Source organism: Brachyistius frenatus, unplaced genomic scaffold, assembly GCF_029030835.1.
Source record: "Brachyistius frenatus isolate BFR_SWC_R1_liver_20210118 unplaced genomic scaffold, ASM2903083v1 Contig_94, whole genome shotgun sequence".
Lineage (NCBI taxonomy): Eukaryota > Metazoa > Chordata > Actinopteri > Embiotocidae > Brachyistius > Brachyistius frenatus.
In genome coordinates this window covers 105,129-128,640 of record NW_027210693.1, presented here as the reverse complement: position 1 = coordinate 128,640, position 23,512 = coordinate 105,129, and the positions used below count along the sequence as shown (strand labels likewise).

General features: G+C 40.8%; 2 protein-coding genes across 11 annotated transcripts in view; one reads left to right on the top strand and one right to left on the bottom strand.

Annotated features, from left to right (window-relative positions):
- Positions 1-15,956, top strand: part of arhgap24 (Rho GTPase activating protein 24) — a 61,722-nt gene extending 45,766 nt beyond the window's left edge. For all 5 annotated transcript variants that reach the window (XM_069710792.1, XM_069710794.1, XM_069710793.1 and 2 more), the window contains 7 exons: positions 1,911-2,033; positions 6,750-6,957; positions 9,614-9,746; positions 10,666-10,739; positions 10,825-10,946; positions 11,054-12,236; positions 13,246-15,956. In XM_069710792.1, coding sequence (XP_069566893.1) covers positions 1,911-2,033; positions 6,750-6,957; positions 9,614-9,746; positions 10,666-10,739; positions 10,825-10,946; positions 11,054-12,236; positions 13,246-13,510 — 2,108 coding nt within the window. In that variant the 3' untranslated portion in view covers positions 13,511-15,956. The remainder of the gene's footprint in view (positions 1-1,910; positions 2,034-6,749; positions 6,958-9,613; positions 9,747-10,665; positions 10,740-10,824; positions 10,947-11,053; positions 12,237-13,245) is intronic.
- A 469-nt stretch (positions 15,957-16,425) lies between these two features.
- Positions 16,426-23,512, bottom strand: part of mapk10 (mitogen-activated protein kinase 10) — a 36,594-nt gene continuing 29,507 nt past the window's right edge. For 3 of the 6 annotated variants that reach the window (XM_069710799.1, XM_069710798.1, XM_069710800.1), the window contains exon 14: positions 16,426-20,918. In XM_069710799.1, coding sequence (XP_069566900.1) covers positions 20,776-20,918 — 143 coding nt within the window. In that variant the 3' untranslated portion in view covers positions 16,426-20,775. Of the gene's footprint in view, positions 20,924-23,512 lie in introns of all 6 variants that reach the window. The other 3 variants (XM_069710804.1, XM_069710801.1, XM_069710803.1) reach the window with 3 other exon arrangements.

The window sequence follows — 23,512 nt, the reverse complement described above, 5'->3', positions numbered from 1 at the left end:
TTTAGTAGTAACAGCATTAAATTACTGTATTAAAGGCAATCTTGAGGTCAGAACATCATTATATATGGTTCAGCAGAGACAGAGAGATGTTGATAGTAGTCATGCTTCTCTGTTACATTACATTACATTTCATTTAGCTGACGCTTTTATCCAAAGCGACTTATAATAAGTGCATTTCAACCATGAGGGTACAAAACCCAGAAGAACAGGAATCAAGAAAATCCAATTTCTTCTGTTACCTTACCTTGCCGACACAAACACACTCACACATCAAGATGCTCTCACTAACTAACACTAGTAACTACCTGCTGGTACATGCTGTCATGTTGTGCTGCTGGGTACAGGATGTTGAGGGTTGCAGCCTACAGGAAGAACTATAAAGCATCGTGCAGCTACTTGTCTGGTGGGTTTTTATCCTATACGACAAGAAAGAGGAACGTCTGTCTGAATATCTGAAATTAACTCCTGTCACATTTTATTATTCCTCGTCTGAACTGTTTTAATCAGAGGTGACATACCGGGACTGAAACATATTGGCTGCACTGGCTCCGATTTGTCACAGAGTTTACATGGTCTGTGTTTGTGAAGGGAGCCTGTTGCGTATTATCATTGTGGCATGGGGCAAACACTGGCATCTGCTGCCTGCTAATGATATCTCATCAAGACTGACGGGGAGCATCAACCTCACTGTCGGAGTTTGCCTCCAAATGCAACTGTTGGTCCGGTTCTTTAACCACTCGGCCTCTTTGAACGCCAGAAACACACAGCCATTACACAGTGACTCATCTTATCACATTAAAGGTTCATTACACATCTTTTTTGTACCACATTCAAAATGTAACTGACAAATTGGATTCAAAGTATTGACCCTTGATTTAAGCCAAATACTGTTCAATTATAAATGTTTGCTGTCTTTCGAGTCATTAGGACTAAACCGGATCCCCTTTTTGGCCTGTCATGTTGTCTTCTAGTCTATAAATAGTTTTTATATGCAACACACAGATCTTCATCCCGGGATGCAATCATTGGAGCAGGATCCCTGGTGGTCAAAGTCATGAATAATTCAACTGTTGGTGTGACACTCCATTTGTCTTCTTGAAGCTCATTACTTCCTTTAATAGATCAGGTGCATCTCTGTGAAATGCCACGAGTCGCTGTTTGTTTCTTTGTTCGTTCGTGTCATCTTGATAAAAGCCGAAGCGGACTTGTGAAAATGGCTCCTGTTGTCATAGCGATCACTGCAGGATTGGTTATGTGAAACAGGTCCAGACCCTCCACTGTCTGGTATCACATGACGGCAGAGTGCTTGTGGCCATTATTCCCAACTTGAATCAGGATACAGAGGCGGCCTCTGATGGAGCACACCATGCACACCATGCCCTTAGAGATATATAAGCATTTCTTTTGAATGACCGACTGCTGTGTGTGTGTGTGTGTGTGTGTGTGTGTGTGTGTGTGTGTGTGTGTGTGTGTGTGTGTGTGTGTGTGTGTGTCTCCCCGAAGACATTTAAAGTCAGTGTGTGATGTCAAGAGGTCCGGCATTGCTTAGAGCTCTGTCTTAAAGGTCTCTCAAAGATGTGTTATACTTTCATGTGTACTTCATACAGAATGGAAGATTAAACTTCAAAATTATATGTGCAGAGTTTGAAACTAAAAGGCTGTTTTCACACATACACACTGCTGGTGTGGGAAAGTTTCCAACCAGTCCTCCAGCCTGTATAATCGTATACTATAGGTTGTTTGTTCCTTCTGGTTTCGAGAAAAATAATGGTTTGTGTTAAAATGATGGCTTGAAACGTTGTGCGTTAAAGTTTCTTTAAAATGAAAGTTTTGCCACTCAAGAGGATCCGCCTAATACATACGGGATTTCTTTTAATAATTTCTATTTTCCTTTTTCTTTCCTTTAACAGGGGGAGACAGAGACCGGATGACAGCCAACCATGAGACCTACCTTCTTATGGCCAGCACCCAGAATGACATGGAGGATTGGGTGAAGACAATCCGGAGGGTCATCTGGGCACCTTTTGGTGGAGGTTAGTACGCACGCTATTTTATCAGCTGAATATCCTGTAAACTGGATTTATGTACGATTTGTTGGACCAGTTGAACGTCCGTGTGAAGGAGTGTTTATTCTGTGTTTCTTTAGCAACCGACAACCCTGACAAAATGCACCACTGTATGTGCAGAGACTGTTTCACAAAGTACGGAAATCACAAAGTTGCCTTGTACACAATGACAATAACTTGATACCACTTGTTGGTGCGTGATAGAGACAGGACTTGTCAGTAATTTGCAGGTACAACACTGGATTTAATGCTGTACTATTGTGATGACCTATTACAGGCTCTACTTTTGAAAGAGTCTGGCATGAGTTGAAGCCATAGTTAAGGCCTCCATGTTGTCATACCACATGTTGCAGGTGCCATTACCACAGAGCTTGACTTATGAATATTTGTCTATAAAACTGTGAAATCAGTGGTGCTTGAATCTCCACTCTCGTATCATGTCGTCATCCTGCGTGTTTGATTTTGCTGCTTATCCGACCTGTTTATGCTCATGAAGAATGGATGTATTTAAATCAATTACACGTGTCAAATGAACCCACAAAAATGGTGATGCTGTAATCATCAGCTACGCTGCGGAAGTGCACGATGCTGTAATTGTTCTCCTGAAGTTGTTCCTGACTTTGTTGGAATCAGTGTGCTGATTACTGCGTCTCCCGCTGCGCCGCTGTGGCTTGTTATTGACTGTACTGGCAGACATTGGCCTACATTGTGTACGAGCGGGGCACAAGTGCAGCATTTGTAACCGGACGGGCAGCTCAGGCGGCTCTCGGTGACGACGTGAATAGATGGGGCAGAGCTGGCCCCTCTGTTTTCAGTGCAGGGGAGTTTGATGTCTATTGCAGTTGACTGCTCTTCAAAAGGACGAGCCATTTGTCAAAGCTGCCACTGGAGAGGTGGCTTCATGTTGGAGCGGAGCCGGGCTTTCTCTGTCCCACACACACACACACACACACACACATATATTTCACCCTTTCATATTTTGCAGTAGCGGCAGAGACCAAGTGAGCCCTGATTGGCCGATGAGTGCTCCTGAAGTCTGATGAGAAATCCTGCTCAGAGTGACAGACAGAGAGGCAGCTCCCGAAACGAAGCCCTGGAAAGGTTCGCTGTCATGTTGTGCTGAACGCTTGCTGTGATGTTGCATCAATTACTGGCCAGCCTGAACGACAGTGTGAAGTCAGACCTTTGAGAAATGTGCAGCTGTGGCTTCTCCATCTGGATCTTTGGAGATTTATTTCATGGTAATTACCAGTTGTTTATTTACAATTTAGGAAAGTCGTTTTAATGTTGAACCATTGTAGTCATTGTTTCTGATGGATTAATGCGATGTAGAACATTAAAAAGACTATTTTAGAAACTCAGACTGACACATTTGCAAACCATGTAGCTGAAATGTGAGATGTTTTGTGTTGATTTCATCCACTTTTGTCTGATGGTTGGGGTGCATGACATTCAGTAACAACAGTGGTCATCTTGACTACTTAGAGACACTTTTTTTTTTTGATTGTTTGAACCATATTTTTCCACCCAAGACACCCACTTCCTGCACATTTGTATTGCTTCAGTCTGACTCCCAGACTCTTTATCTGCCAACATTTTCAAACTACTTTGGCCCTAATTTACAGTTAATATTTAGTTTTAAATGCATCAAAGGTGTTTTTCAGCAAAATGAGATGTTTACCTGTCTTCTTGTTGTGGATTGCAATTCTCCACACCAGACACAACCTCTGCTAAAACTCAGATCAGAGCCCGAAAGCTAAGAAAATGTTTTTAGTACATTTAGTACATTTTGTTCAGTGTAGTTGATAGAAATGGTATGAAGAAAGCTACAATTTTCCTCTAATGTCTATATTTATTTCTTACTGAATTCATGTCTTTCTAACTTAAAAAAAAAAAAAATCCAATGTCCTGGAAAAGTTTTGCTTTATAATTTATGTTTTTTCTTACCAGTTTCCCTCCCAATTTCCTTACCAGAAATCAAGTATTTGTCAAACCTTTAATGGTGTTTCATATGCAATGTTTTCACACGTGCACAACAGTACAAATTAGCAGTAATAACATTGTAAAGTACAACTGGTCACATTAACACGAAATCAGTTCAGGCTCTAAAGTAAACTTCTTTCCACCCTTATAATATTCATTCATCGCTTCTTCTGATGAGGACGAATCATTATTTGTACATGGGATGTTCAAGTCTAAGGCTGTTTTGTTTTACAGTAGTTGAATATGAATATATAATACAAACTAAGGAAGACTTTAATATCAACGTTACATATTTGAGGAACATTCATTCAACCACACCAAAGAAAAATAATCAAAGATGAGAGAAGTAGGAAGTAGGAAACCTGGAAAGGGAAAGATCAGCCTGTGTTGTGTGTTATGTGTGTGTGTGTGTGTGTGTGTGTGTGTGTGTGTGTGTGTGTGTGTGTGTGTGTGTGTGTGTGTGTGTGTGTGTGTGTGTGTGTGTGTGTGTGTGTGTGTGTGTGTGTGTGTGTGTGTGTGTGCGCAGCAGGTCAGTGTAGCTGACAGAACCTGAGAGGGCTGAGGGAAACAGTTGAGTGCTTGCAGAGTGGAGGTGTCACTCTCGTGTGCTGAAGTCTTGTGGTTGTGTGGCACAGCCCGGTCCAGTGGGAACAGCAAACATGCATATAAACACATGCACACACTCTCTATAAGCTGGTCCACACACACACACACACACACACACACACACACACACACACACACACACACACACACACACACACACACACACACACACACACACACACACACACACACACACACTTACATGTGACCCGGCAAAACATTCCTAGACTCATGACTAGAACGTCTGGAGGGATGACCTCGTTTTCATTCAGTCACTTTTTCTCATTTGTTCTCAGATGTGCTTTTCAATACATGACTACATTAATCATTCTTTACTTCGGAGGAGCTCGACTTATCTATATTTCACTCTGATCTTTCTCAGATTTGGAAAATGGATACACAGCTTGAAATATTTCTTGGGAGTTTGTGACTGTTTACTGTTTGGTCTTATTTGGATTGGTGTAAAGATTGAAGTGGAAAAGTCCCTCGAGCAACTCGAGCAGCTTCTTTTCAAGCTTCTGTGCTTTCAACAAGGACGCTGGGAATGAAAACACTTTGACTGACCTGCCATCAAACTGATGCATCCTTTTTATTTCTGCACTGTTTCTTTGTTTTCTGTCATAACTGCACAGACTGAGACTGGTTTTAGGAAAATGCTGGAATGCAGGCGCTTTAAATTCTGCACTTCTGGCATGTTATCTTATCACAAATATATTAATAGACATTTCTTCCGGAAGCTGACAAGTTGTGTCATTTTCAAGAGGGGTGAGTACGACAACATAACACACCGGTCAAAAAAGAAATCTCACATTTTACACTATCTTGTTTACACTAGCTTATTTTACTGACCTATATCAAATATATATATATATATAAATACGAAAGTAAACAGTGAACTTACATGTCTAATGTAAAATAATATCTTCCCTTAAAAACACTGGTAAAATACATTCCCAAATTTAGCATGATTTCACAAATGTTTATTTACTTATATAATAGATGAAACTGTTAAATTCAAGTGTAACAAAGTCTACACTGTAAATGTGTAATAATATTTGAATACTGGAAATACATTTCTCAAGTTAGATACGATACTGTCATAGTGACAATTGACAGTAAAAGAAATAATGTTTAATTTTATGTTAAATGGGAGATAGCTTGTATAATTATGAAAGTTTTCACATAAAAACATTGAATAACTTTTTTTTTTTGGCAGTGCATGATATTATTTGTGAAAAACTTGTCACTGCGTCCACTTGCATCCAACAAGAAGAGGTTTTTTTTTGAAGCATTTGCATCCGTATCTTTGAAAATTCCAAATACACCTGCAGTAAAATATTTATTTGTGACACGGTTCCTGGTTGTTTTTAAGCTACTGTTTGTTGTGTCAAAAGCACGAGGACCCCGGTAAGCTGAGTCTGATTCAGTCACCGCGCCGTACCTTGTTGTATCACGTGTCTACATGTGTGTGAGTAGCCTCTGTCTGTATCTGGAGACCGGAAAAGTATGCAGATCCAAATCTCTCAGGAAGGCCGCCTTAATCCCCTCTTGTGTTGCGTCCACATGAGATGGCTGCAAATGGAAATCAGTCTCTCGTTTTTTTTTCTACGGCGTCCGCCCCAGACAAAAGAGGAGAGGTGCTCAGCAGGAAGTTAGAGATTTAATCATCAGACTAAAGCTGTGTGGGTGTACATATTTTTTGGTTGGACTGTCTGGACAACCTTATCGTGAATCTTTTTCAATTGATTTTAACGGCTCTCTGATGTTCCTTGAACTGTGGATAGAGCATGCTAACGTTTCTGTCATTCTTTGAAAAATTCCCCTTCGGAAAAGAAAGTTGAGAGTGCAGAATATTAAACAGTCTTGCCAAAAGATAAACCACATATTTCAGAGTCACGCAGCTCAATAATTTAGCAAACCAAATGATCTGTTATAGAGATATAGTGTTTATATGTGACTGTTAAAATAAAAGCTTGGCCTTCATATTGAATTCATATTTAAAAGTGGGGTAAGAACAGAATCACTCATGGATTTCTTGTAGAATTGACTTTTAACACTCTCATACATCCTTAAATATTTTGTCTCGTGTTTCAGGGATCTTTGGTCAGAAGTTGGAGGAGACTGTTCGGTATGAGCGCCGGTTCGGGAACAAGCTTGCCCCTATGCTGGTAGAGCAGTGTGTGGACTTCATTCGGCAGTGGGGCCTTCGGGAGGAAGGTCTGTTCAGGCTGCCGGGTCAGGCCAACCTGGTCAAAGAGCTCCAGGACGCCTTCGACTGTGGAGAGAAACCCTCTTTTGATTGGTGAGTAAACGCGTGAGCTGCTTAGATTTCCACAGTGCTTTTTTTTTTTTTACGTATATGTGATGATGTGTTTGGATTTTTTGGGACTGATTGAACCTCTGAAACCACATTGGTGCTCCTGTTTGACATTGAAAACTTGTTTTACACAGGAAAGACATGAGAAAGGATCCCCAGTGACAAATCCAGGAGCATTTTGAAAATTTTTAAATTCAGCACGTGTAGTTTTAACAAACACAAAGGAGAAGTTTCTCACAGAAAAGAAAGTCGTTCTGTTATTTCTCTTAACAAAATATAGAGAACCATACATTCATTTATCAGAGAATGATGGATATTTTCCATCGTCAGATTTGCATACTATTATCATTACTGAACATATATGTGTAATGTGTCAATACTCATTTGACATGTGATAGTGTTGGTGCGCTCCTGAATATAGGAGTTGAATATTACCTCATTACTTTGAAAAAAAAAAGTATTTTTGATGGTTAATCTTTATTAATTTTATTTTACAGCTGATCATTTAGATCTAAATTAATCAAACATTTTAATCTGAATCATTTTGTGTGATGAATATAAACTAGTTTTACTTTCTATTGGCACAGTTCCCCATAAATATTTAGCAAATGCAGGCACTGATCAGGTTATACAATACATCTGAAGGACCCACGTCCTGTTTGTCCACCCACACAGGTGTTTTCATTTCCCTAATTAGACCTCCGGACTGAGTGGGTGTGTGGACACCACGCTTGATTAGCATTGTCCTCTTGATTAGTCTCACCAGAAAGTGGCCCAAAAATGATATGTCATAATTGTACATTATTTGATTTTTTTTTTTTTTTAAGTATTTTTGAACACAGGAACTGCTGTGTAACATGCTGGCTTTCAGTGGTCAAGCTAACTTTGTTACTAATGATACTAATGATAGAGCTCACATGTCCGGTCACAGCTGGTCCAGTGAGCCAGCATGCACAATACCAGAACCTTCCCCACATAGAATCATTAATGTGATTAAATCCACCTGCTTCTCCTGACAAGTCCAAATCTCTGCTGTGAAAAAGGCTTTATTTCCAGAGACATTTTCTCAAAACCTTTTGAATTGTTTAATTGAATTTGCTGGTGCAGCACAGGTACAAAGCTATCGTGGCATCCTTCCACTCCCAATCACTGTGAAGACTTCTTGCTGTTGGTCAGCAGCACAAATTAGCATGTCAGAGTTCACCAGAGATGAACGAATGTGTCTGCAGAACAGAACAAGCTCTCAACCTTTTTAAAATTCAGCCGGCATCCTAACCGAGGTTACAGTCTGCCTTCGTATTATGTGCCGTGGAGGTGGCTGTACCAAGAGACCAGACGCTGTTTTTTAATGCGACAGGTTTCATCCGTAACTCTGGTTGACAAAGAAAATACATGACTGATGGAATAACACCCCCTCCCTTCACTCATCCCTGTATCTTCTTCCTCTCTCTATAACTCCATCCACCACTCCCACCATCTAATCTGACGAGCATCAATAAAACCTGGCTGTCGGGATCCAGGCTATACATCAACATCCCACCACTTCCTAGAAACACGGGGTACAAATTCACACCCAGAAGTGCCACCATTATGTCAGCTGCACAATGACGCACGTCTGCTCTCCTGTGTGGTGGCTAGACCCTCCTCTGCTCCTACTCGTGTCCCATTTTGGGTCCTCACTGTCCTCACCTTGTTGATTCCCTCATTAGCACTTGTAACCTCCTGCCAGCTTCACCAGCTGCCTCTTGTTGGCTCATTACTGCCTCTAAGCCTGCAGTGGAAATCCTCTTGCCTTTTGGCAGATCATCTAAGCCCCAGTGTTCCTGTTACTCCCCCTCTAGTGCTAAATATTTTTCTACATGTCTGCCTTTGTATTGCTTTTGTCATATTTTCTGGGTTTGGTTTGGCACATACAGCTCTTTAGTGCGCCCTGCACTACTGTAGATAGCTCATTTCAAACCCTTGAGGGTGTTTTGATTCCACATTACAACAAATCTCGGTGGGGGGAAAAAAAAAAAAAAAAAAATGCAAATTTTTTGGGCGCTTTCCATTGGTGTATGAATGAACCACCGGGAGGATAATCAGGTCTTTGAGTGATTTTAACAACATTAAAAGGCCAAAATTAAGTAACTTCAGTTTGATTTTGACTCAATACTTACATGATCTCAGACCAGTGAGCCTGTAAAAAACTCATAATTTTCAAATTACTACGCCACTTCCATTAACTGTAAAGTGGTTGTCAGTGATGTCAGTTGTATACACAGATGATTTAGTGCCTGTTAGATTTAAGACTGCAGCTTGGTGCCAGTCAGTTTGGCTTATAACACAAAGACTGTAAACATAACTCCACTTAAATGGTGGATCGACATTATGCATTTCTGTTTTTGTAAAACACTAAACAGATCAAATATAACGTGTCAATTAGTGAGCTCTGGAGATGCTTAACAGATTATATAAAGACCATAATAATCATATCAAACTTTTCTGTGGTTTATGTCACTTATGGTAATTACATTATCTTCTCATTTCACCCATATTCTACGGTGCTGTTCCTGCCGGAGGTTTCATGGTTCCTTGTGTTTGTCCTAATATATTATGACCTCGACTTTGCTCCATTTCTACGTGTGTCTCGTCTGAACAGCAACACGGACGTGCATACAGTCGCCTCCCTACTGAAGCTGTACCTCAGAGAGCTGCCCGAGCCCGTCATCCCCTTCCAAAAGTATGACGACTTCTTGGCCTGCACCAAACTCCTCAGCAAAGATGATGAAATGGTACGTAAGAGGATATGATGACTTTCTTTTTACTTATACCTACCAACAAATTGCCTTTCATACACTTAACTCCAATACATAAAGATTTTTTTCAGGTCCAATTTATATATCATCAGATGTCAGCACTGGGAGTCCCTCACATAAGTCTTGTTCTGTGCCGTTAAATCTGGTCTCTGGCCGCCCAGTCATCCGCGCTCTGCTCTGCTGTTTCTTGCACAATGACTGTGTTGTGCTTGTCTTGACTTCTAACATCTAAATAGGATTTTCTCACACTATAAGGCTCAGTCAGCAGCAGGGGGCTCTGTCTTTTTTGTACCTCTGTGTCCAAAATATCTTTCCACTCATTATTATTTTAGGAGCCAAGTTTATGGCTTCTATGTGTATGTATGTGCATGAGTGTGTTTGTGTTTGTAAATCCAGAAATATGTTCTCGTGCAGACTGTACAGCTTCAATTCCAATTGATATGCTCAATTATATAAAGTTAAGGAGGGTATTTTATTTGCAAAATTTCCAAATGAGTAAAAAGTAAAATAGCAATGGACCTGGACTCTGAGTGGTAATTAAAATCCTCTCATTAATACAAAACTTTTTACCCATTTCTCAACAACAATAAGTTAGTACTCATTGTTTTTGTATGAAAAATAATAAATTATTTTAATCAGTAAATCATTGCTCACATAAAAAGCTTTTAATGGGCGTGATGTGTGCAAAACATGTTGCTCAAATCAGTGCAACCCATGATTATATATTCTATTTATAGTATGTGTGTGTCCGTTGGGTTATTTTCACAGACATTTGTGGTTTGTTCTTTCTCAAAGCGTGGTCTTCTTGCAGTTCCCATCAGCTATCGGATTCTAGGACTTGATGCATGCAGGTTTATTGAACTTGCGTTACCTAAAAAGCGTCCATTGTCTGCAGGGTATGAAGGAGTTGAAAGGGCTCGTGGAAAATCTACCCCCAGTGAACTACAACCTCCTCAAGTACATCTGCAGGTATCGATTGATAGTTAAAGTGGATACAATTTCAAATTGTGACCATTACCGAACAATGAAAAGATCATATTTTTCTTCTCCACAGATTTCTTGATGAAGTGCAATCATATTCAGGAGTGAATAAAATGAGCGTCCAGAACTTGGCCACAGTCTTTGGGCCAAATATCTTGAGGCCAAAAATTGAGGATCCAGTAGCAATTATGGAAGGTCAGTGTTCAATACATGTCTTCTTTTTTTAATATTAATGCCGTGCTTATCTGAAATAAATAATGGTTTAAAAGTAAAGATAATAATGTCTTGTCTCGTGTTGTCAGGCACTGTTCTGGTCCAGCAGCTCATGGCCGTTCTGATTGGCCGCCACGATGTGCTTTTCCCCCGAGATGAAGACAGCCCCACGGGCCTCGAGCTCGTCAACAACAACAACATCCAACTGCCTCGACGACAAGCCGCCACAACTACCTCCGCCATCACAGTATGCCAGAACGCCGAGAACAACAACACACAGGTGGTGCAGCAGTGTGTTTGGGAAACCCCCGAGTCTCCTTCTCACCGCCAGCACGTAGACAGCAGCGGCTCCCCGCGGTCGGCGAGCCCCCGTAACGGTGTCACGGGACGCTTCGACGTCACCCGCAGTCCACCGCTGACTGTAAAAAAGAACCCGGCCTTCAGTAAAGGCAGTGGGATTGTTACGAACGGCTCCTTCAGCTCCTCACCCTCCGCAGATCTCAATCTAGAGAAGAACCAGACTCTGACGGGGGGGGGGAGTTTACCAGTGCGTCGTAGTGGGGCGCTCAAAGGCTCAGGCACAAAAATGGGCACCAGCGGCGTGACGAGCGGAGGCGGCACTGCAGGGAACGGGACCGGAGGTGTGCGCATGGGCATCTCTGGCACTGACGTCACGGGGAGTCTGAACGGACGCAATGGTCTGTGGGTACCGAACGGCTGTGTCATGCTACGGGAGACCAGCAAGACGCGTGACTTCTCCAACGGGGAGCAGACGACCAATCAGAATCGTCTGTCCACGTACGATAATGTCCATTTAAACCATCAGAACCTGCAGCAGCAGAGCCAGATCGCCAACACGTGTTTGAACACCAGCTGTGAGGACAAGCAGAGCGTGGACAGCGCCACCTGGTCCACGTCCTCCTGTGAAATCTCTCTTCCTGACAACTCCACGTCCTGTCGCTCCTCCACCACCACCTGCCCCGAGCAGGACTTCTACGGAGGCCACTACGAAGACCTGGACGGACCAGCTCCGGATAACCGGCCTCCCCAATCCGGAGGAGGAGGAGCCGAGGGCGAGGGCAGAAACAGCAACAGAGAGGGAAGTGGAGATGGAGCGGGGAGGAGCAGCCGTGGCACCAGCAGTAGTGATAATAGTGACAGTTTCACTGTTGGTAATGGACCTGGCAGCCACAGTGCTCTACATAGTCTGGTGGCCAGTCTTAAACAGGAGATGCACAAGCAGAAGACTGAGTATGAGGCCAGGATAAAAAGGTACATGGGGAAAGCTGGGTTTTTTTTTTTTTTTTTTTTTTAATGATAATTGAAAGGCATTAACCACTACAAGCATTGACACACAGTAAAACGTTTACCAGCTGGCCAGCAGTGACTTATCTCTTCAGTACATCATTATCGTTCTATCACAAGAATATAAATAAATACACACACTGTGTCTCCGTGAGATCAATATCAACATGTGATCTCATTTGTATTTGAGGTGAGCAAATATTTTGAGTACAGCCTTGTGTTGAATACTTGCTTGCCAAATGCTTTAGGAAAGATATTGCCAAAAAAAATGGCACACTGACTTCAGCCCAGGAAGTCTTCCAGCACATAACACCTGTTAAACCACTAATTCTCCTGAATTTTTGCAAAAATACAACAAATGATATTTAAGTTTGTCCTTCGCAAGTTCTTAGAAACTTCTAGCTAGTTTCAAGGTAATGTTAAACGAAAGCTGAAGACTCTAGTAATGTATAAATTGCTTGCTAGACAACACCTATGGCTGGCATAACGTCTGAAAATGACAGTTTTAGAGGTACAAACTAAATATATCTTCGCTTAAAAAGGTATGGTATTGGTTTTATTGCACACATATGTTGAGATGTCTGTTTTGTTAATAGTATATTGTTTCTAAATAGTGGTATTTTAATTTAGTAATGTGTTAAACTTCACTTAGTCAAGACGCTGGTGCCACTGGCTCCTTCTAGACACATTTTGTGACCTTTGAAGACAACCTGAATAACAGTTTGTTCCCGCCTGCAGTTTTAATGTTAAGAGGCTAACTCGCAACAAAAAAAAACAACATTAAGTGTATTTTACAACATCCGAAGATTCCCAACAGTAATTTAAGCTGCTGCATGTAATTCATTTAGTTCATTAGTTAAATTGAAATGAACTGCAGCTGTGACCCCGTTCCTTTGTGCTCTCAGATCAGCCCTGTTCTGTTCACGACAGACACTGCTCTCCCCTCTCCTAATCCTGTGTAAAACCTCGTTCTCAGCTTGGAGCAGCGTAACCTGGAGCTGGAGACGGAGATGGTGAACCTCCACGAGGAGCTGGACCAAGAGAGGAAGAAGTACACCATGTCCGAGATCAAGCTGCGCAACGCTGAGCGTGCCAAGGACGATGCCGAGCGGCGAAACCAGATGTTACAGAAAGAGATGGAGCAGTTTTTCTCCACGTTTAGTGACCTCACTGCAACTGGCAGCACCACAGCCTCCGACCCCCGCCGACCAGACCGCAACAACTCCATCTGGATACAGTGAGGGACGGCTGAGGAAGTGGGCTGAGATGCCAGGGAAGACTGGAAATGGTTTATTACATGATGTGAACATTACAGGGACTCCAAACAGGGTTTGGCTGCTGATTGAAGGCGGTAGACTGGGAAATTACGTTGCAGAGGTTAACGGCATGTTTTAATTTAAGAAATGGGAGGTATCGGGCTAATGTGAGCCACCTGTACAAACGAAGACATCACCTGGAGTGATGCCAGACAGACATTATCTGTATATAGTATTATTTAAACAGTTAATGGACACTCTCAAGCCTCCTTTGGTGCTCAATCACACGACTGGGGAGTGGAATAAAGGGACAGTACACCACAGTCAATGATAACATACGGTACTACGACCATTTTGTGTGAGCTCCAGTGAAAATACAAAATAACAATACCAACTCTGGAGCTGAAAATGCAGAAAAGACCATCCCAAACCCGTTTTTATTCAATTTAACATCTGGCAAAAAAACACTGTGTTAGTGTTGGATGTAATTCGGTATCTGCTCGTGTACATAGAGGGAAACAATGCAACAGTCATATGTTTGTAAAGAGAATTGTACGTGATACTTAAATGTTTATCTGATATTTAAGCAAAGTTATCAATGTGTGATATTTTATATTAAGAATTTTTTTTTTCTTGCACTTATATGTTTGTTTAGTCTTGGTACTGAATGTCCCGTCAGTCAATGTGTGTGTACCATATAAATGGGAGTGTATGCTGTGTATGTGCCCGTGCTTCTGTGCTGTTACATTTACCCATGACCAAAAAAAAAAAAGATCCTGTACTGTAAATATTTTATAGGTAATAGTAGACCCTACTCGTTAGTCTGCACTGTGGTTTGACTGATATGCAGATGGATATGGTACGTATTAAGTCGATAATAATTGAAGAATGTTTTGTAGCCAGTAAAAAAAATGCATTTTAAGACTTGCACAATGGGGCATTGGCATAAATCCCAGATAAAAAGTAATTTCAGGTGACAAATTCATGAAGTGTTAACGTAAGTCATCCTGGGAATTACAGTTTGTAGTCTTTACGAGATGCCAGTTTTAATACTCCCTCGGAGAATTTAACCACCTGACACATTTTCATTTAAATTTGGCACAGAATAAAAAGTTACAGCTAAAGAGTCCCAACACAGAGCTGTGAGTTAGTCATAACTGTGAAGAAGTTAGAGGTCTGGAGCATCAAGTTGGTCAACACTGAGGACATTAACAGCCCGGCTGCGAGATTCAGTGGTGAGCGGTGTGCATGATGGTGCATGAGTCCACGAGGGGGTCGCCATACAATACCTGAATGTCTGTAAAGTGACTGTATATTGATGAAGTGTATTTATGTAGCCTTAAACCAAATGTCTACAAAAAAAAAAATTAGCTAATGGGTACAAAACAGGAGGCGTCTGAGAGGACTTCTGTCCAAAGAAGTTTGTGTGTGCACGTGTGCACAGGCCTGCTGCTGGCTGCTTTTCCTCTGGAGATCAGGTCCCGTTTAAACCTGCTGCTGGTCATTGCAGGACATCTGGAATGTGCACATGGGTGAAAAAATAAAAAAGTGCCTGAACAACCCGAGAGAGGGAGGGGAGTCTGCGCTTCTCATTTTTGCACCCTTCACCGGGAAATAATAGGCTTAAGCCAAGCTGACAGTGTCACCACGTTCTGTGAATATCACACAAAAGAGCAGATTATGGACAGAAGGGGCAAGAAGGAGAGGACTGGGATAGTGGAATATTTTCAAGACATACTTGATACACAAAGGAACTTTAAAAACAATACAAATAAAGACGCATTTTAATGTGAGTGTCATTTGTTTTACTTTTGAGTGTGTCTTTAACGGGTCCAACTGTTATGTATTTGACGTATTTGTAAAAGATACAGAATTTAGTCACACAATGTATGAATGGAAGACATTTGATGATTATTTTTCTTTTTGATTTTTTTTTTTAATTGTTGGTCAGAGCTCAAAAACATCAGTGTTGTCTGACTAACACTCAATATTCAATTTAGAATCATGTTAGTTGTAGAGAAGCATCATAAGTGTTTGCAGCGTATTTTATTGTGGATACCGTGGGAGCTTTTAACATTTGGCATGTGATAAATAAACAATTGACTATTCCAATAAAATCTCATTTAGTCAAAGATTTTGGTCAGCACTGTAAGAAATGTTTAAATTCATTCATATGTTTGTGACTGAGGTCGTAGCTACATATGGTATTGTAAAGAACTACATTATATTCAGAGGTGTTTATCATTTTGTTGGTTCTCAGCTAGATAAACATTAGAAACACCTCTGAATGTAATCCAGTCCAATATAACACTCACTAACTTTGACCTCAAAACTTTATACACATCATACTGTAAAATAAACTCTATGACAGAAAGCTGTATTGCATTAAATTGTACAGGTATCCCTAATAAAGTGGAAACTGATGGTATAATGTTATATTTTTTCTGCAAAAGTAACAGGAAATGTTACTTGATGAGTCAACCACACAGAAATATGCGTTTTGCCTAATCTAGCCTAATATTGTAAGATTGCCTAAAAGTAGTCCTGCCCAGTGATCTGCCACCTTCCCCACTGTGTAACCAGAGAAGGAAGCTACCAGTACAAAAGGTGTAGAAAAACTATCATCTCATGATGTACAGTTTATCAGCCGCAAGCGTCAGTCCGCTGGCTTTCTTCCTGCACCATCAGGTTACATGTGTTACTCATTCAGGCTCACAACTTGTTCATGAACACCTGCCTTTAAATTGAGCACATCTTAAAGTGCCTGAAACTGGATTATAGTCTGCGTAGGTTGGACTGTGACAGACTGAACAGATGGTTTCTGTCGATTATACGGCGCCTGTTAATCCGACATATGGAACAGTCAGTCGCTCCAGGTAAAAGAAAAAAGGTCCTCAATGTCCAAGATCAAAGGTTTTGTTTATTTTCAATCACATACATATACTATTTTTACATACACAGTTCCTTTAAAATGTTGTGTTTACAGTAACAGCTTTCAGTATTTTTTTTTCTTTTTCTTTTGCATTTGTTTTGACTTTACTTGAAACGCTATAGCCTGAAGCTTTGAGATCAGCGTGAAACAGATACAATTTTTTTTTTTTTCAACCTGACAATGTCAAAAAGAATGAATCGTTAAAACAGCACGGAGTAAAAGAAACAAAGAGAGAAGGAATCGTAAAAGAACTGAAGAACAACATCACCTGATTCAGATGAGCTATACAGGGTTTCACCATTGTAGAGTTCCACATTTAAAACATTTTAGCATCACCTGACCCTTGTAGTAGCTTGCTTCCCTGTCTGAGTGCAATAAAGTGTTTATTGCATTGTTGGATTGTTATTATTTACAATATAACTCGAAAGAATGAGGTGAAAATCAATAAATTGGAGATCACCAGTACTGAGTCCAAAGATTTTAAAGTTGGCACAGCCGAGTACAAGATCCATCCTAACTTGTGGCCATGTAATCATTTAGTCATATTGGCAATAATATTATGGCTGAATGATGAGTTAGTCCTCTTCAGATTACAAATAAAAACATTAATTTTACTCATCCTGAATCCATTTTGGGTCCCTCTTGACAAAAAAATTAGGAGCAGGATTGACAGTTGACGCATTTTAAATTCAGTGGTTAATGTGACTAAACATGAATACACACATAAACTACTTCCAAACACACAACTGTGCTCACTCTCCATCAGTGTTCTTAAAAGCAGTCATACAAAAGTCATGATCTTGTTTTGAAAGAAAATTACGTAAATAATTCATCCAGATGTCAGAGCACACCTTCCGCTTCAACCTTACAGAGTTTGTGTTGAATGCTGGTTAATTTAAAATCACATACACACACACGCACACACACACACACACACTGATGAGCAGAGAAGCAATGACATGCGTAATTGTGAATCCATTCATTTCTACATTCAGTGCTGACAACCAGCTGTTTCTATGTTAGAACCTTCGACTTCAGGCGCATTAACCGGAACCAAAAGCACCTTTTATCACAATAGATTTGTCTGGATGGATCTTATAAAAAAAAAAAAGATCAACAGTTCACATTCAGAAGAAGAAGAAGAAAAAAAAAACATTAATATGTGTCAGTATTTGTACTCATGTGACCAGAACATGTAAAGATACAGAAAGCAGAATGCGTTGGGGTGGTTAATGCCCTGTAGAAAAAAACTGCAAGTACAGTACTGTGTTTATTTGTGGTGTAGGAGCCGACTTAAACACTGGACCCCCTTTGTGAGAAGTTCATCTGAATATTTTCAAAACATAAAGAATTTAAAAGTTGCACCCTGTTTTGAGAGATTGCCCTGGTCAGACCCTGAACAAAAAGCCAAGCTAGACGTAGCTTATTCTGGAGACGCCAACCTCAGTTACCCTCTTAGCTCTGTGAAGGTACTGTTAGTCTGCGTGTGGTTCACTGTACACGAAGCCACCGGCAGAAAGAGTGTTAACGAAGTAGCTTCTTGAAGTTATGTCGATCATTTTTGGGGGGGAACTATGAGAGTTTGTATGTACAGACACAGGGTGGTTCAACTGCATGCAAAAAGACAATCAGCAGCTCAACTTGAGGTTACAGAGATTTAGTTATACCATCGAATGACAGGGTAAGAAACAAATATTTTCTTAACCAGTGAACGTATGAGCCCCTAGGAATATAGTTTCCCAAGAAACTTTATTTTTATATGTTGTATGTGATAACAGGCTATCCAGCTCATTATGCAAACACCCAAAATAGGGAACTATCTGATTTGTTCACAGAAATACAGCTCAGAGTTCCCAGTGTACCATACATCCACCCGCTGAATTATTTAGAGTGAAAATAATTTATTAAATTAAGCTTGGCGTATAGCTTCTTAAACCTGCATCGATGCTCCCTTTGCCTTTAAACCCACCAAACCTGCATGAAAACATAAAATATGGCAGTGGAAACCAAAAATAATGAGAATTTCATTCTTTCTTGCTTCATAACTAAGAATATATCAAGTACACACAACTTATAGGCCACCTGCTTGGTTTCTAATAGGAGTGCATTTTATGAGGCATAAAAAAAAAAGCCAAAGTAACACCTTAATCGCAGTCTACCATTGTATATTCACAACTTGCAGCTGAAATTGTTGTTATGAGTGATTAAAATATGAAATAGACATGGAGCAACGTAGGTTTTGCCTTTTGTTTTCCTCTTGTTCCAGTCTGCCAAACATACAGTGCCTCTTTCTTTAATTTAAAATCAATGAGTGTGCACAGTTGACAGTTAGACGTGACCTAAACTCCTGGACTGGACAGCGCCGGTCCAACTGCCAAGCCATCGCAAACTTCAATGCAAATTATGCCTCTAAGTATATGCTAAGTATTACGTGTGCAAGTGGCCCCGTAGGAAAAAAATCTGGTCACACTATGTTATGTAGGCTGATTCTGTTTTAAGTCATAGATAAGAAGTAAAACTAAATCAAAATGTGAAATGGCAGAAAACAAGCATAAGCAGTGGATTTTTCTTTTTTTTCTTTTCTTTTCTTTTGCCAAACAATTTGAGGAAAACAATGTTTTGTTCAAAGTTTCCACCAAACTTGGTGGCTCATGGGGACTCGCACAGTTTTAAGGCAGAACGAGAAGAAGCAGAGGAAAAAAATACCAAAAATAATATCATTTCTGCACCTGCAATGCTTCATTCCAAAAGGCACTTGCCATATTCAGATTCCATCTATCAAAATAAATAAATCAGTAAGTAAAATCGTCCGGCTAAGAAATCCTGGAACATAACTGATGGGGGACTCGGTCTAGTTTTATGTAATATCTGGGTGGTGTGTGGTGAAATGATGCATATTATCTAAGTTAAGAAGAATAAGTCATTGCTACGAGGTTAACACTCATCACCAGCCTTTAAACTCTCAACTGTATCGCCTGCGTCTCGTTCTCGAAGTGTTCTGTGTTTCAAATAAATAAATACGTATCGTCTCTGTGTGGCGACGCCACAGTGAAACAGATCCACCTCCTGTGCCTATGTGGGGTTAATGGTACACAATGACATGCAGGGCTGTGGGTCGGCCCGTGGGGCGGTGGAGGGACCGCTCACACGCTGCCAGGGGAAATAAAAGGGACATTACACACAAATCAGACTTCTTTAAGGGGAATCTTATGAAGTCTGAGTACAATCAAAATCATTTATTTCTGCGTGTACTGACCCTTTATAAGTCCTGAACTCAGCCCTGACGGTTACTCATGGCCTGCCTGTTGTTCACCAACACACACACTCACACACTCACACATACACACTCACATGTCTTACTGTGACCAGACCCCCCCTCCCCCTCCTCCTCCTCCATCCCCCTTTTGTCTGGAGTTGAGTTAGTTTACATCGTATATAAACAAAAGTCTCTATACAGACTCATTTTAGCATACAGTGAGATTAGCATTGTTTAAATCTAACCATGCAGGACTACAGCGATAGGCAGGGGCAACTGAGGTGGAAAGCGGTGATGTGGCAAGGTGCGCTTAGTCAGAAAAAAAACTCCTAGTGTACTGGCCGTCAGTCCCACTCTGTCTGCCCTTCAGCTGTACAGAATTACAATATTTACAAGTAGCAGAGGGAGCGCCGCTCTGGGTGAGAGCAGCTTACATATCCCTGCAGAATTACCACATAAAAACACACAAATCAGGCAACCTTACATTTGGGATTGTGTCGAGTGTGTGTGTGTGTGTGTGTGTGGGGGGGGGGGGGTCTCAGACAAAAGCCTTGAGGTTAAAATACAGCAGTGTTATTAAATAAGAGTTGAACAAGGAAAGGGGAGAAAGGAGAAGGAAGTCTGTGTTGAGCAGTAGCGATGAGCAAAATGGCAGCTCACCTTGCCACAATGATTGGAGCATATATGAGTTTGTAAGGAATTGGGAGACCAGCAGCCAGCAAATATGCACTTTACAGGAGATGCAAGTCTAAGCACTTGGTCATTTTTGTTTGGATGCCATATACAAGATATGTGGGGTAATATAAGCAAAGCAACTAGAAGATCATTAACATATACCTCAGCTCATTTACTTCATTTTAAATACCACTGCTGTTTTTGAATGACAATGCACAGGCTTTAGATTTCATCATTTCAGATTGTGTTTCCATGACACATGTTTTTGTTCTTAATATATTCATTTTGATCTTTTCTCTTTTTTGTTGTTGTGTATTTTCAGTCGGGTCATTTCAGTCGGGTTCTTCACCTTCTGAAGAACATGGGGTTACGCAGGCAGGCGGCTAGTCACCTGCAACACCCCAAGGGTCCTGCAGAGGTCTCCAGACTGCTGTCAGTGTCTGAGGCCAGGGTCTGGTCGGTGGACATGGAGGAGATGTCGTTGATGGAGGAGGAGGGAGGGAGGCTCTCGCTGCTGTTCACGGCTGCACCTGTGCTAAGGGAATCAACAGCAGCAGGGGGTTACAACGTAAAAGAGTCCTTGCAAAGACAGCAGGAGAAATACAGCCAAAGGAGATATTTTGCAAGTGCACGCAGAGGGTACAGTTAGACCAATGCTGAATATAGACATCAACAACACGAACAACAACTGTGAGACGCCACAATCACAGTGTTTCTATATGAGACAAAGGTAAATAAGGTTTGGGTCCAGTGGGTTCCACAGGAAAGCTCATTAAAGGCTGCAGGGTTTCAGCAGGTCATAAAGGGGATGTTAGAAACATTTACATGCCGCCAAGGGGCTATTTGATGATTTGCGCATTTCATTGTAGACTCCTTCATTATTAGGACTTATGTCTTTATACAAGTCTCGCTTATTTTGTATTATACTGTGAGAAGTCAAGTTAATTTGTTTGAAAATCTTTCAAATTGCAATTCAATTTTATTTCATTGATCTTTTGAAATCAAAGCTGGACACAGTCAGCAGTAAACTTTTGGAGACTTCATTAAGAAACTCCGAATTCAATCTGCTCAGCTGCTTTTTTTCCCCCATTAACACTGAATCAGTGTTTGAGTTACGGAGGAGCAAAGGATGCTTAGTTTCCTCTAAAGTAAAGTTAAAGTAAATCAGGACAGAAGCAGCAAAGTCTTAATATAGCATTTTGATGCTAATGATGCAATGAATGATATAAGAAATGCATTAAATAAAATTTAAATCTATCCTCTTAGTAGCTAAATGTGGGCCAAATGTGCGAGGCTATAAATGTGCGTAAAGCCTGGTGCAAAATAATGTAAACGGGTTTTAAAAACGTGAAAGACCACTTACATAACGGCAGATTTAATTTCAATATTTTGACCATAGCAGTACGCACACCAGGCAATTAAGTCAAAAAGCAGTACACACATTTCGCGTCTATAATAAACAATTTCAGGTGCTTCCCGGAACGTAAGATCTCACACAAAGTCTTGCGTGACCAAACGAGACTTCAGCGCAAAAACAAATTATTAGACATGTTGTCATTTTTATACACTCTCAGACCTTCATCTGCCATGTAGATGCTGGTCCATATTATTAGAGGCCTTTGTGTTACCGGTCAGCTCGCTATCATTGCCGACTGCAGGTTTCTGCTCAATATGACCTCCTTTCACAGGATTTCAAGATTTCGAAAACACTCCTGAACATTAAAATTATAATTTACGTGATAATTGTGTTCAGACCAACCCGCCATGATTAATCTGCAGAGTGCATTTTTTAATTTAACGGGTCATCGCCTCCTGTCGTGCGTTTTCTTCTACGCATCTGTAAATATTGTCTGTGGTTTTGGTATGGGATTGCCATGAGATTGCCAATTGACCTGAAGGTGTGCTGCAAATTCAGTTCAGTTCAGCAGCTCTTTATAAAACCTTACTTTCCTCTCCCGTCTCTCAGCAAGCGGTGAAGAATTTACCAGCCTCCCAATCACACACCTTTATGAAGCACTCTTCTGCTTTGTCGGCCATAAAAACAAGATTTCAGAACAAAGTGGACGGCGGAAACGGTCCCAACACGCTGATTTGTGCAGCGAACATGTAAAGTGTAGGCACATCGTGAATCTGCTGTTTCTGTCTGTTTCCTGTGGGAGAGTTAATTGCTTAATGGAGGCTGTTGAGGCACTTCAGCTGACCCAAAATAAAACCGAGAACAAAATTAATAGCTGGCATCAGTTCCAGCAGTTGCTGCACTTGGATGTTGACTTAAATACATCAGAAATAACTGTTACGAGTTCCCAAAGCGAGTGGAGTACAACTGTAAATTTAAAAAAAACAAAAATTGATTTATAAAGTGGAAGATTAATTTCTAACTTTCCATCCTAACACTAATCCACAGAGGGGAAACAATAATTCATAACTACTACCAAAAGTTATATTATATTCCCTCACGGTAATCTTCCACACTCTGGGAACCTTTTTTTTTTATATATATATTTTCAGAGATACAAAAAGCTCATGTGGGCTATAGTGCAAAGATTATGAATGTGTTAATAATATTATAGATATTATACACTGTCTCACACCGATAAATACTGTACGGGTGGCCTGGTAAAATCTCTATTAATGTTATAATCTCAACACACACACACACACACACACACACACACACACACACACACACACACACACACACACACACACACACACACACACACACACACACACACACACACACACACACACTGGTTCTGAGTGAGGCATCACGTGTGCTCTCGGCTCTTCTGATTCCCCGCTGCGGTAAAACGCTGCTGTCTGCAGCTCCTGCACTGCGTCTGATTTATTCAGCGCTTGACATTATAGGCCGGGCCGTTCGGTTAATTAGTGGATGGAAAGAAGAGGAAGGATGGTGTCATGAATTTTCAAGAGATTGAGCAAAAGAGGGAGGGTGAAAAAAAGAAAAAACAGATGGAAAAAAAAAAAGTGTTGCTTTATGGGTGAAATTAATTCTGAACACATTCTTCCTTTGTAATATTTTAGCTTGTAGAAATGCAGAAAGGAGGACAGCATAGTTTACATGTTGTTTGAACTATAAATTTGTGTTGCTTGTTTTTGGCCC